Genomic DNA, 13493 nt, shown 5'->3' with positions numbered 1-13493 from the left:
CGAGTTTCCAATTGTTGATTTGAGTCTAGATTGGTTCTTGAGTCGAGTATGTCAAGCCATGTAATTGGATTTGGCCATTTGGGTCAGTTTGTCAAGTCTATGCAAATAAAACTGACATACTTAAAAAAACTTATATCAATGTTAATAGTAGTGACACTTTATATTATGTATTACTCGGGTAGTAATTAACATTTTACTCTGTATTTCCTTTTCTTTTAATTACAATGATGAAAATTTTACACTAACCACACACTCTTTTCTAGCCGTCTTTTGTAATTTATATTGTAGAAAAACAGAGTCGTGTGGATAAATTTGTCTTGATATATATCAAAATACTACCTCTGTTAACAGTTATTTGCAACATTTACCAAAAAAAGATGCTAACTATTATTTGCAACAAACTTATTTCTTTCCTATTTTAGTAACTTTTTTATGTCAAAATGACTAAAATACTCTCATTTAAAAATTATTAGCACATAATATTACACATAATTACACAACATTATAACCTTAATCTAAATTAATTATCTTTCTCTCACCTGAGGTACCAACACACCGAACCACCAAAGTCATCTCCTTCATCTCTCATTTCAGCTTTCTCTCTCCTTCATCTCTCATCTCTCTTCAAATTCCAATCCATCTTACTAGTTGGTTTCAGATCTGATTATTTGTGGGTGGTTTGCTTGATTCTTGGTTGGATTTGGTGGCTTGTGGGTGGACTTGCAGGTTTGTGGGGGTGGTTCGTGGGTGGGTTTGTTTATCGAGTGGTTCGGGGGTATTGGTGGTGTGTGGGATTTGGAGGTTCGTCGGTGTTGTTGGTGGTTCGTGGGGGTGGTTTTAATGGTAGTAGAAGGGTTTCAGTGGTTTGTCGGTGATTTTGGTGGTTCGTGGGGGTGGCTTTGGTGGTTCATCTAATCGGGATTTGGTGGTTCGTCGAAGGGTTAAGGTGATTAGTCGGTGATTTTGTTGGCTTCGTGGTTGGGTTTCGGTGGTGGTTTTGAGTTCTGGGTTTCGGTGGTTTGGGAATTTTTTTAATTGTTTTTTTTTTTTGTAGGATTAATACTTAACCACATGCCCTTAATTTTCAATAATCATACTTTAAAACTTTTGCCTAGGATTCCGCACAGACCCCTTTATTGCAAATAACTGTTAACGGAGGTAGTATTAAATTTTTATAATTTTTATTAAAAGATATTTAAGATGACAAATACTCCCTCCGCCCGAGGTTATCTGCAACATTTGCCAAAAACGGATGCTTTTATTATCTGCAACAAATTTTTTTATTTCCTTTTCTGGTAAAGTTTTACCCCATAATTTACTGTTTTACCCTTACTTAAAAAACAAAACATACTTTACAATTAACTAATTACTTATAGTTATCTACTAATAATCTAATCCCCCCCCCCCTTAATGATTCCCTCAAAATAAAAACCCCCTCATCTCCCTTATCAATCTCCCAACCACCCCATTGAATGAACTTCATTGAATTTGCCCAGATGTTTCTGCCCAGATTAATTGCTAGGGTCTGGATTTCTCCAAATTTTTTGTTTAAACCTCTTCGCATCCCTCTTTACTCTCATTTGTCTCACACACTCTCTCTCCTGTTCTACGTAACTTTTTCTTGTTCTTCTCTCTATGAAACCCTAAAATTCCATTTCTTCAGATCTGAGGAAAATCATGAGTAACTTCAACGATCTAAAGGAGTCCCCTAAACCAAACACTCCAGAAAGTGAAATTGAGCCATCTTTCACTAGGTACAACTTCCAGAGAGGGTCTGGGAAATTAAAACCCGTTCGTCGGTGTTCTTCGTCTTTTTCTCGATTCGAACATGGCAAAATAGGGGCCAAGCTAGTTGAGTACATCTCTAGTGATGAGGAGAAGGATGAGGGTAAGAATATGTTCGTAGAGAAGAGGGATGTGTTGGTCCATCCTGAGTCTCCTCAGGGTTCCAGTACAAATCGGCCCCAAAAAGTGCCCCAAAAGGAACTGGTGGTGGTTGTTGACGTTCCTTCTTCACCGGAGGAGGTCACAAGGGTTTTTCCTGAGACTCCTACTGCTAAGGCCACCCCTGGCTCCGGCAGTGAGAGGAAGAGGGCCAGATCTGTCTTCAGCGACGATTTCAGTATGTGGGACCCTGACTACATGTGCTACCTAAGGGACAAGTACCCTCATGACTTCCCCCCCAAACCAAATCTGCAGCGTAACTATTACTAAACCCTAATTTTGATTTCTGTTTTTTTTTTTTTTGGTTTCTGTTTGCCTTGACTGAATAGATCTGTGTTTGTGAGTCCCTTGTTGTGGTTGTTGGTTGATTATGATGTCTGCGTGCTTTATGTTGGAAGTTTGGAAAATTTATTGTACTGTCAAAAACGAGTTTGTTGTTAACAGATCTTGTTTTTAATTTTGTTAGATGGTTGTGTCTATACTGATGTTGATTATTGATTGTGCACTGATGTTGTTGATGGATTCTGGTGGATGGTTTGTATCTTGTGCATGTATTCTGGTCAGATGGTATGTGGGTTGTTGGTGGATTTTTGTTGGTGCATTGATGTTGTTGATGGATTCTGGTGACATTTTTAGCATGTTGTACATGTAATCTGGTCATATGGTTTGTGGGTTGTTGGTGGATTATTGATTGTGCATTGCTGTTGTTGATGGATTCTGGTCACATTGTTAGCATGTTGAACATGTAATCTGGTCAGATGGTTTGTGGGTTGTTGGTGGATTATTGATTGTACATTCATGTTGATGGATTCTGGTCACATGGTTTGTTAGTTTTTGATGGGTTATGGTGGAGTCCCTAGTAAGATTAAGACTGTGTTTGTGCATTGGTAATGGCCAAGGGAATGCATGTTTGATGGATGATGACTTATGTTGGATGTGTGGAGTCCCTTTTCCATGTTCCCTTCTTGTTCTTGCAAGTCAGTGCCTCTTAGTGAAATGAATGAGTCCCCACAATGTATCTTGTCTGTCACTTAATTCCAAATGATGAGGGGACTCACTTTGAGTAGGCTTTGTAGGTTTGTTTTGCTCCAACAAGTTCCTTTAAACACTTGTTGTTGAGGTAACAACATACACAAAGCTACTGAAAAAAAACACCCTGATGGAGTTCACAGTTTGCTATTCATTTTGAAATTCATTGAGTTGCATACAAAAACTTTCACTTTCACAACTAATACACACAATCTTTCCTTACATGACTGCCTAAAGTAATGCATTTATATCTACCAAAATACACATAACCAAATCATAATAAGCATTAAAACAAAAACAGATGCTTACTTTACCCAAAAAACAGTTTTGAGTTCATATTTGGTTAGGTGTGGAAGTCATGTTGTCTTTGAAAGCTTATGTTGTGCCTAGTCTGCATCAACCTCTGTATCCAAGTACTCTTCATGTTGTTGATGAATTGGAATAAAAAGTGTGTTGAGGTGTTCAACTGCTTGTTGAATGAGTTCCCTCTCAACTTCTAGAAATTCTGGCAGTTGTCCTAAACTGTCCAACTTTCTCTTCCCCATGTGAGGTGGATTGAAATTGTTTCCCCCTTCTTTTTCTAGAATCATTTTCATAACACTTTGCAAAGTGATCCATGTATACTTGTTGAGTATTGGATCAAACCATTCATAGGCCTCATACACCTTCTCTATTAACTCCTCAATTTTAGTTGGAAATGACTGGTATTGCAAGGATTAAATGACCTTGAACAATCCAAGATCCAGTACATTAAGATCTTGAGACTGTGCAGGTTGGAAAATCAATTGTATGTTGAACCCATGTGCTGTACATGCTGCCTTGAACTCTTCATCCCTTGGAATTTGATGTGGTCTGGCATTGTCCCATTGAATGAATATGTCCTTAGACAAACTAGGGTGCCATTGCCTGTTTATTGCTGGGATGATGTTAATTAACAACATTTTTCTGATTTCTTCTCTGGTTACACTTTACACAGCCTTTGTTTCTAGAGTCCCTACATCTCTGTTCTTGCTTTTCTTCTTGGCCATTTGCTGGTAGGTGAATGGAAAAATTCCATACTTACCATCATGTAGCATGTTCCCAATTAAGTCATAAAGGGGCTTCCCAATCATTGCCATGAACATTGCCTTAATTTTGTACCTTTTAGACTGCTGACACATGTATGGGTTTTCTTCCTTTGGCAAGAGGTAGAACTGCCTTGTCTCTGGGTTCATGTAGAACCATTTCTCATCTATGTGAATCACTTGTTGCATATCAATGAAAGTTGGATTTCCAACTGGTGGGATTGGGTGAATATGGGCTAATGCCCACTTGAGTCTTGCCACTTTGTGATTTGATGTGAGTGCTGGATGGTTGGCTGCTGTATGTGTTCTGAGTCTGCCCTTTTTCTTCAAGCTCTGAAGGAATCCATGTGATACCTTCAGAGCTGCTGCATAGCTTCTCTCTGTTGTCCTTTTGTATAGAGGCACTGGGTCACGGTCCGGGAGTTTGGACCCCGAAACGTGCGGTACGCTCTAGCCTTTTGGCGGCAAGAACGCTAGCCTTGAGCGGAAGAGGGGCTTGTGAGCACAAAGCAACACAAGCGAGCAATAGAATCTCAGGAGCACTCACGTCTATCTGGGCGACGGAGTGCGGGTGGTCGGGGCTTGTGACGGCCGATACTTCAAAGCGGGCACAAGCGGGTCCGAACCACGAGTCCTTAGCCCATCAAGTTGGGTTGGAGGGGAGCTAATATGCAAGTAAGACACAATATCTATAAAGGTCTAACAACAAACAAGCATAAAAGCAAGGTAACACTTGGTAGAAGGCTTTAAGATTTCATTAATCATTCGCCCTCTAAAGAGCTTTAAATGACTTACAAGGAGAATCCCTAGTGAACACTGATCTGACAGTAACACAATAATGGGACCTCAAGCTAAGAAAACATAACCTAAACTCTAGGAAAGCACTTAAATGGAATCTAATACATCAAAAGGAGTTGGATTCTAACATCCTCCCCCACTTAAGCTGTCGACGACCTCGTCGACTTACAAAAGTTACAACCAAAATTAGAAAACCCTAAACTATCTCAAGTTTCGGATGCGCTGTTGGTGCGGCTATCTTCTGGAATCTTATCTGACTCTTGAGCTAGATCTTCTTTGTTGATGAGGAGCTTGTCTGTGGAGTCGCTCGGCTCGAACATCTTGTTGAGAGCTTCATCTCTAAATTTCCTCCTGGGAGTGGAATCTGTTGAATTAAGGGGGACAGCTTCTTCCACCATCATCTGTTGGGGAGCTACTTCCTTGAGACTGTGGTGGAGAGCTTCAAGTTGTGGCTGGTGCCTCTTGGGTGACCATTTTCTTTGTAATCCCTTGCACGCGCCCTGCGTTGTTTGCTCAACCACTGTTTTTCCTCCCTCTTGGGAGGTTCTTCTTTGGTGTCTCTTTGGTGTCTCTGGGCTCGTCTCTCTTTGCTTCGAACCTTGTGACTGATTCTGGTTTTGGCGGGTGTGTATCTGGGATGTTGCCAACTCCATGGGCTTCATCTCCCGTTTCTCTGGGTTTCTGGTGCGAGCTTGTTTCTTTGATGTTGCCTTCTTCTCAAGCTCCATCACTCGCATTGCCGAAAGATATCGGACTTCTGGTTCTTCTTGAGGTGCTATCATTCTCATAGCACTCAGGCGTCGTATGGAACCCATCCTATATGTGGGCTCCTCATCGCTGCTAGTCTCTTTTGTGGCCTCCTGAACGGACATGGATGACAATCTCTTTTGGATTTTGTCAAGTTCTTCTTTATGCTCGCAATCCCACCATTTGTGTGGACCTCGACAAAGTATGCAGTTTATTGGCCTTGTGTTTGCCGAGGATGCGCCGGCCCTCGAGTTTCCTGAGTTGTGGGAGGGGGTAGATGTTTGTCTCTGGGCATCACCTCCTCCACTTCTTCTATGATATGTATTAATGGTGTTGGACGATACTCGTGAGCCGTTCTCTGTACCCTTTGGAGAGCTTGGAGATGGACTGTTAGAGCGTGTTGACGTCCCACTTGAATCCTTCTCGGATTGACGACCCTTCCCGACTGAGTAGTCCATCAATCTCTCAGCAGCACACATAGCAGCAGCGAGGGTATCAATATTCTGCCTCAAAATCTCTCGCTGCACCCATTCCTTTAGCCCGTTGACAAAGTTGAACACACGATCTTTCTCATTCATGTCTGTGATGTCCAACATTATCGCCGAGTATTCCTTAACATAGTTGCGAAGAGAACCCTTCTGGCGGCACTCTTGCAACTTCATCCGTGCAACAAACGCTGTGTTGACGGGGTAGAATTGTTCTTTGAGTTCCTCTTTGAACTCCGCCCATGTATCAATCTTGATCCTTCCTGCTTCGATGTCTGCGTGCTTGGTGCGCCACCACAGCTTAGCATCTTCGGACAAGTACATGATGGCAGTATCCACCTTCTGATCGTCACTTAGTTGACATATTCGGAAGTACTGCTCCATGTCGAAGAGGAAGTTATCAACTTCTTTCGCATCTCTAGCGCCACTGTAGTCGCGAGGTTTGGGCGGCTTTATCTTCGCCGCACCAACACCCAGTGTGTCTCTGCCCACAGCGTGCGTTAAGGTAGCACATTTCTCAAGTGCTTCGTCGGCTTTTCCTTGAACAAATTGCAATTGTTCGCGGAGGGCATCTCTGTTAGCCATCAATTTCACAATTTGCTCGGCTTGCTCGTGTACAATGACTTGGAGCTCGGCCCATTTGTCCGCCTTCTCCTCGAGCCAAGCGAGCCTTTCTTCTACGAATTCCATCTTCGTGTAGCCCTCCTTGGTGCCTACATGGGTTGCTTGCGACGAGGTTTGAGCCTCGGCTCTGATCAACTGTCACGGTCCGGGAGTTTGGACCCCGAAACGTGCGGCGCGCTCTAGCCTTTTGGCGGCAAGAACGCTAGCCTTGAGCGGAAGAAGGGCTTGTGAGCACAAAGCAACACAAGCGGGCAATAGAATCTCAGGAGCACTCACGTCTATCTGGGCGACGGAGTGCGGGTGTTCGGGGCTTGTGACGGCCGATACTTCAAAGCGGGCACAAGCGGGTCCGAACCACGAGTCCTTAGCGCATCAAGTTGGGTTAGAGGGGAGCTAATATGCAAGTAAGACACAATATCTATAAAGGTCTAACAACAAACAAGCATAAAATCAAGGTAACACTTGGTAGAAGGCTTTAAGATTTCATTAATCATTCGCCCTCTAAAGAGCTTTAAATGACATACAAGGAGAATCCCTAGTGAACACTGATCTGACAGTAACACAATAATGGGACCTCAAGCTAAGAAAACATAACCTAAACTCTAGGAAAGCACTTAAATGGAATCTAATACATCAAAAGGAGTTGGATTCTAACACACTGACTACAAGTACTCATCACTAAAAAAATGGCTGGGGTCCTGTTTTCCCCAATTTTTTGCTTCTGACATCAATGACATTCCCTTGTGCTATGTTGTCTAGTACAAACTGCCACACCCTTGTTGTTGTGCTTCTGTGTACCCCATACTATTTTGCCACTGTTGACAAAAACCCCCTAGGTAGTTGCCCCTCATGCATTTGCAGAAGGAACTCATCAATAATTTGGCGTTTCTTTTACACTGTTAACTGCTTCCTACTTGTTGCCTGTCCCTCTGCTGTTTCCTCTTCTGCATTGTTGTCCCCCTCAATTTCTTCATCCATGTTGCTTTCATCAGTATTGTACTGAGATGGTCCTTCATGTAGTAGTTGGTCTATATCAAAAAATTCCTGATCAAAGGACTCTTCCATGTGTTGTGTGTCCCAATCTGTTTCCTTGCACAGATTTGAAGGTTGGTGATGAAGTTTTGGTTGATGATGTTTTTTTAAGTCCTGTTGAAGCAGAACCTCGTTGTTGCCCAATGTCTAAGGCTAATTGTAGTTTAGGCGGTTTAGATATTAACCTAACTTAAATGTAATTTATGGGGTCTTTTGTGAACTAATGGTGGAAGCTTTTGGAACTTGTTGTTGTTGTTGGAACCTGGATGTTGTATCTGTTGGATTGGTTGAACAATTTGAATGTCTTTTTATAGTAGGCAGTTTAAATTTGAAAAGTGGTGTTGTTTAATTTTTAGCTAAATTTTTAAAATGAGTCAAATGTTGGATTTTGGTGGGAAAACTAAATTTTAGGGATGAAATTTGATTCCTCCCCAAAATTTAAATATTGGCAGGCAAAGTTGTAAACAATGTGGGAATCAAAAATTTTGGGAAAAAAAAGGAGGGAACTTGAATTCCCTCCTTTATCCAGCGAAATTCAGAAGGTGGGGGGGACCTTAGTGGTCCCTAAAGGCACCTTTATCCCACTATATAAAACCCACCCAAATTAAAAATTATGTGGGACCCCTTCTTTTCCTCCATTTTCCTCCTTAATTAAACCCACCCAACTACAATTAAAACTCCCTAAAAGTTTTACTTAGGAGTCCTGCGCATACACACTAACCAGACCAATCAAATAGCAAAGCTACAAGTGTAGCCAAAAAGAAAAATCTTTTTGTATTTTTGTTTGAAAAACTAGACTCAAGAAATCGAAAAGCAATTAACAAACACCGTTCCCCGGCAACGGCGCCATTTTGACAAGGGTTAAATCGGTCTCTACAATCTAACTCTCAATCAAACAATACTTATACGAACACCCTATAACCAAGTACAATGGCAAATAAAGGTTTGGTCCACGAGGAACGAGAGTCATTGCAAATCAATCTTAAACCTAAGCTAGTTCGAAATCAATGGAAAATGGTGTTCTAAAATACTACTAATAAGATGGAATAAATCAATAAACTAAGACACTAGGGAGAACGGGAATTCACCAAACCATCGGTAACTACGCAACAAGGAATCATAGAGACAAACGGGATATGCAAAGACTATAAGTCTGATCAATATCGCGCGATAGGAAGACAACGGGCAATACCAAGCTTGGATTTCTCATGCACTTAACATTACTCGATACATAATCAAACCACATTCAATAATGAAATACTCAATTCACAATCTCTTGTTCAAACCGAGAATAACATGCAATCAAATTCAAGATTCTAGGTTAGCTACTCCTATTATAGTGAATTAACATGCAATCGCATATAATCAATTTAATCACAATCCGTTTATCAAAATCAAACCTTAATTACGTAGATTACCTAGGCCGGGTTTCATCCCGAAACCCTAGCTAGGAAACTACTCACACATATTCATAATCACAACAATAATAGATTCCATAAACATCATAGATCTAAACATAAATTCTGATTAAGGAATAATAAAGCTAGATTAATAAACAAGAATGAATAATACCAATTGTATTGATGCGAATCAATGGAAAAGTTCAGAACTTTGATATCCGTCGTCAATGAATAATACAAAGAATCTTCACAAATCTTGCTTCAAATCAATCCAAGAAACAAAAATCGCTAGAATAATCTTTAAGAAAACTAATGAATCTCTAATACCAAGAACGTTCTCCAATAACTCTCTACAAAGGGCTCCCAAAAACTATCTCTAAAACTGTCTAAAAACGCCCCTTAAAGTCGGGCCTTATATACGTCTTCTAATTCGGAGAAGTCAAGCGCGCAGTCGACCCTGGATCAGCACGGCCGTGCTATATTTGGAACGGCCGTGCTAGCTTGTCAATAGCTAAACCGGATTTCTTCTTCAATTTGGCACGGCTGTGCTAGAATTGGCACGGCCGTGCTAAAGATGACATGGCCGTGCTGAATATGCTCTAGCACGGGGCTCATACTGAAACTGACACGGGCACGGGCAACATCTGGCACGGCCGTGCTAATGGCCTGCACGGCCGTGCTGGTGCTTGGATACTGACACGGCCGTGCTAATGGCTTGCACGGCCGTGCTGCCTTGCTTGGGGCTGCTTGCTCATAGGCCAGCACGGGTGTGCCTATGGTGACACGGCCGTGCTGCCTGTGCTATGTAATTAATGCACGGCACTTGAACTTCCTTAACTCCTCGGACTTCAGTCAAGGCCAGCTCGGTTACGCATCAAGAGCTCGGGATCCGACTAAACTCGGTTGATATTACCTGAAAACACATCAAAAACAAACTGAAAACCCGTGAAGCACGTAATATAGGGGACATAAGCATAACAAGGTAATAATCGGCCAAAATGGCCCCAAATACATCCAAAATCATCCTAAAATATGCTCTTAAGCGCGCCCTAAAGTGCGCTTGTTAGAGTCCGCATTATTGTCCTTTGTTGCACATAACTACGGGCGGAGGAGTATTAGAAAAAAAGCGAGGTTACACTATTTTATTTTATTGTGTGACAAGAAAAAAGAGGAAGGTTTTCCTTCCCTAATTTATTTCACACGTGCAAAGTTTTTTCACCCAAAATTACTTTTCTCTCTCCTCGTTCTCTTTCATGAACTTCCCTCTCTCTTCCTCGTTTTTTCCTGTCTCCTCGCCATTGCTCAAAGCTTTCTCTCTCTTCAATTTGTTTCTATTTCTTCGGCGATTCAAGCTTTCTCTCTTCCATTTGCGATCTACCTTTGTTATCCAGGTTTGTTATCTTAATTTTTTGTGTTTTTCTTTGTATGCTGTAGTTTTATTTTTAGAAATTTTAAATCAATTGATTTTATCGTTTTTTCAGTAATTTTTTATTCGTGAACACTGCAATGAAGAAGACTAATCTAATTTCTGATGAAGTTGATCTACATGCAGGTACATTTTCTCTTTTATTTTTTTTTTATTTTGTTGTTATGTGATGTCGATCTTCATTATTTTGATTTGTTTGAGTGATTGTACCGTTTTTTCATGATTATTGTTGACTTTCTGTTTATTTTTGATTTAGATACTCTGTTTTGCATATGTAGCTTAATTTTTTAAGTGATTTTCATTATTCCTGCTATTTTACACCGTATGATTCATAAGTTATGCAATTAGAGAAATTCTTATAGTTTGAGTTTAGTGATTTTCATGTTATTGTGCTTTTATTGTTTTAATTTATGTTCTTGATTATGAGTTCTTTTGTTTTTGTTTTAATATTTAGTGATTTTCAATTTTTCATGTTACTGTGTTGTGATTTTTTTTTAAATTTTTTTCTAATGATGATCGGCTAATGAATTGTGTTGTTAACTGATATAGTTTGTTTTCTAGTCATGGAATAGTTTAGACCAGGATTTAAATAGTTTTGATCATGGTTGAGCACTTGATAAATAAAGACAATGTTTCTATAGTTCATCACTGTTATGCAACTTGGGTGAGTATATGAGTCATTTTTGTGATTAAATGGGTCACTTTTGTGATTATACGGATAACATGTGACTATAGAACTACTCTTTTGAGAATAGAGTGTCACTTTTGTGAAAATATTGGTAACTTTTGTGAGTATATGAGTAACTTTTGTGAGTACAATTCTAAAACCTTGCCACCAGGTAGCAAACACAATATCCTGAGGCTAATAACTTTGCAAGCGGTTCTTATTGGTTTGAGTTACATTATAAAACTGAACCAAACAATATAATGCCTACATTTGGCTGAAGTCCAGTACAATTGTAATACATGGACACCTGAAATGACACTGATGGCAAATATCAAAGTCGAACACAATAGCAATTTGTCATCACAAAATATAAATGTTGCCCACTTTTTCTCCTTGGAGCACACATTTAAAAGTTAAGGAGATATAAAAGGCAGGTTGCCTCTTGTGCCATCTTTACCTTTTTTTTATCTTTTATTGTAAGAGACTATGGTCTTCAGAAAATAATTATGGAGTCACTTTTATTCCTCGTACATGTTTCTTGTTCTCTATGAATTCTCTGTATCCTATTACTACTTGTTGGATGGAAATGGCGTCTCAGGCCTCACCAAATCTGTAGATAATGGAGTCTCAGGCCTTAGGCCTCACTAAGCTCATAAATTATAGATATGTGGTTCTCCTATAATTTCCTTTTAAGCAAGTTGTGTTTAAAGTTATTACTCATGAACTAAAGAACACTTTATCTATTGATACAAAGCTTATTGAGCAGCTATGTAGCATTTCATGCATTGCAGCCTGAAGTGCATATGAATACACTCTTTATGGGATGGGGTTTTTCACTTGTTCCATACATTAGATTTACTATTTACTTACCTAGTGTTACTGATTATTGTTTTTTTTTTAAATCTGATTTGTAATCAGATACTGTTTGGGACTTGGTTGTCCTTGATTTTCTACAGATTGAGGGCTTGATTGTACTACCCACTTTAGGAGAAGTCATGTCGCATAGAACCTATTTACAAGGAATGCATATAGGATGGCATTCTTTGTAAATAGGTTGAAGTTGTGTGGGGACTAGGTGCCATCTGGTAGAAAAAAATAATGGGGCAAAGATAGGGAAACGGGGAAACCAAAATCTAAGCAGGAAACCAAAATTAAGTCTGACAAAGCAACTTTCCTCTTTCTTCCCAAAGCAAAGTATTACTGTCCAATGGAAAATGGAGCGAAATTAAATTGAAGGCATTGAAATCTCTCAGGTGCACTAAAACCACTCAAATGTCATAAATTTGACATTGGAAATTGAGGATGAGAACAAGGTTAGCTGACATTCGTGGAGTGGATTTAGCTGAAGCACTTGGTGACGGTGGAGAAGACGGGCATGGCTGCACTAGGGAGCTGCGATTTGATTGTGAAAATGTAAGTTTCGTACATGCATTATTGTAATTATTCGGTAGATTTGAATTTAATTTTTAGAGTTTGGTATTAATTTTGGAAATGGAAAAGTGTGATGTAGTTGTTTAGAGATGGTTATTGTCATATTGATAATTTAGTAGTTGGTTTGGCCTAGCTTTGTCGAAAAATCGAAAGAATGGATGTATTTTGTAGATGTTGGGATTAAATGAACTTAATTTGGGGATTTTTGCATTGAGCTGAATTGTTCAATGTTGGTATTTGATGACCTTGTCTGATGTTGAAGCTTGTTGTTGATTTTCTGGAGTAAGTTGCTATGATTTAATTAGTTTCTATGGCTTTGTTGGTATGATGCAATTGTACAATCTTGCTATGACTTTGCTAGAATTGTGGTACAATGTTGCTATGAGTTTTTTATAAAGTTGATTCTGTTGTAGGATGTATATTGTTGCGTTTGTTTGTATTGGGTTGAGTTTATAATAAACTTGTTAGTTGATGGTGTTAATGGGTTGTAATTGGTTTGTTATAAATGATATGTATAATCTATGTAGGATGGTTTGATTGATGATAATGTAAATGAAGGTGAGGATGATGTATGTGTCTGAGGCAGGAGGTATAGGAGAGGATGTGAATGAAAATGCAGAATAGGAAGAAGAGGGGTCAGAAGAAGAGGGAGGATATGGGTCAGATGGTGAGGAAGTACAAGAAGTTGCAGAAGATGATGTTGTTAGGGATGTAGAGGTAGGGGGGTCTAGGGTTATGACGACCCCGAGGAAGAGGGTTATTATGAGCATTGTTTTTGGTGAGGAAGAGGAAGTACCACCCCCTGCTATGGGGATGGTTTTTGACAGTTGTGATGATGTTGATAGT

At 39.8% G+C, this 13493-nt stretch overlaps 1 protein-coding gene and 1 long non-coding RNA gene across 3 annotated transcripts; one reads left to right on the top strand and one right to left on the bottom strand.

Moving 5' to 3' along the window:
- Positions 1-3359: 3359 nt before the first annotated feature.
- Positions 3360-4226, bottom strand: LOC110692203. The gene is made up of 3 exons (XM_021869203.1): positions 3946-4226; positions 3723-3825; positions 3360-3674 (listed from the first exon to the last, which is right to left on the bottom strand). Exons 1-3 carry the CDS (start codon positions 4224-4226, stop codon positions 3360-3362), a joined length of 699 nt encoding a protein of 232 aa, XP_021724895.1.
- Positions 4227-10288: 6062 nt separating this feature from the next.
- Positions 10289-12908, top strand: LOC110692131. 2 transcript variants are annotated; one of them, XR_002505394.1, is made up of 3 exons: positions 10289-10514; positions 10605-10675; positions 12135-12908. It is a non-coding gene; the product is annotated as an uncharacterized LOC110692131 (long non-coding RNA). The 2 variants fall into 2 exon arrangements; XR_002505395.1 differs by having other exon boundaries at positions 10300-10514; positions 12470-12908.
- Positions 12909-13493: the final 585 nt, after the last annotated feature.

This window comes from Chenopodium quinoa, unplaced genomic scaffold, assembly GCF_001683475.1.
Source record: "Chenopodium quinoa cultivar QQ74 unplaced genomic scaffold, ASM168347v1, whole genome shotgun sequence".
Taxonomy (NCBI): Eukaryota; Viridiplantae; Streptophyta; class Magnoliopsida; order Caryophyllales; family Amaranthaceae; genus Chenopodium; species Chenopodium quinoa.
The sequence above is the reverse complement of the archived record's forward strand: the minus strand, read 5'-3'. Positions and strand labels throughout refer to the sequence as shown.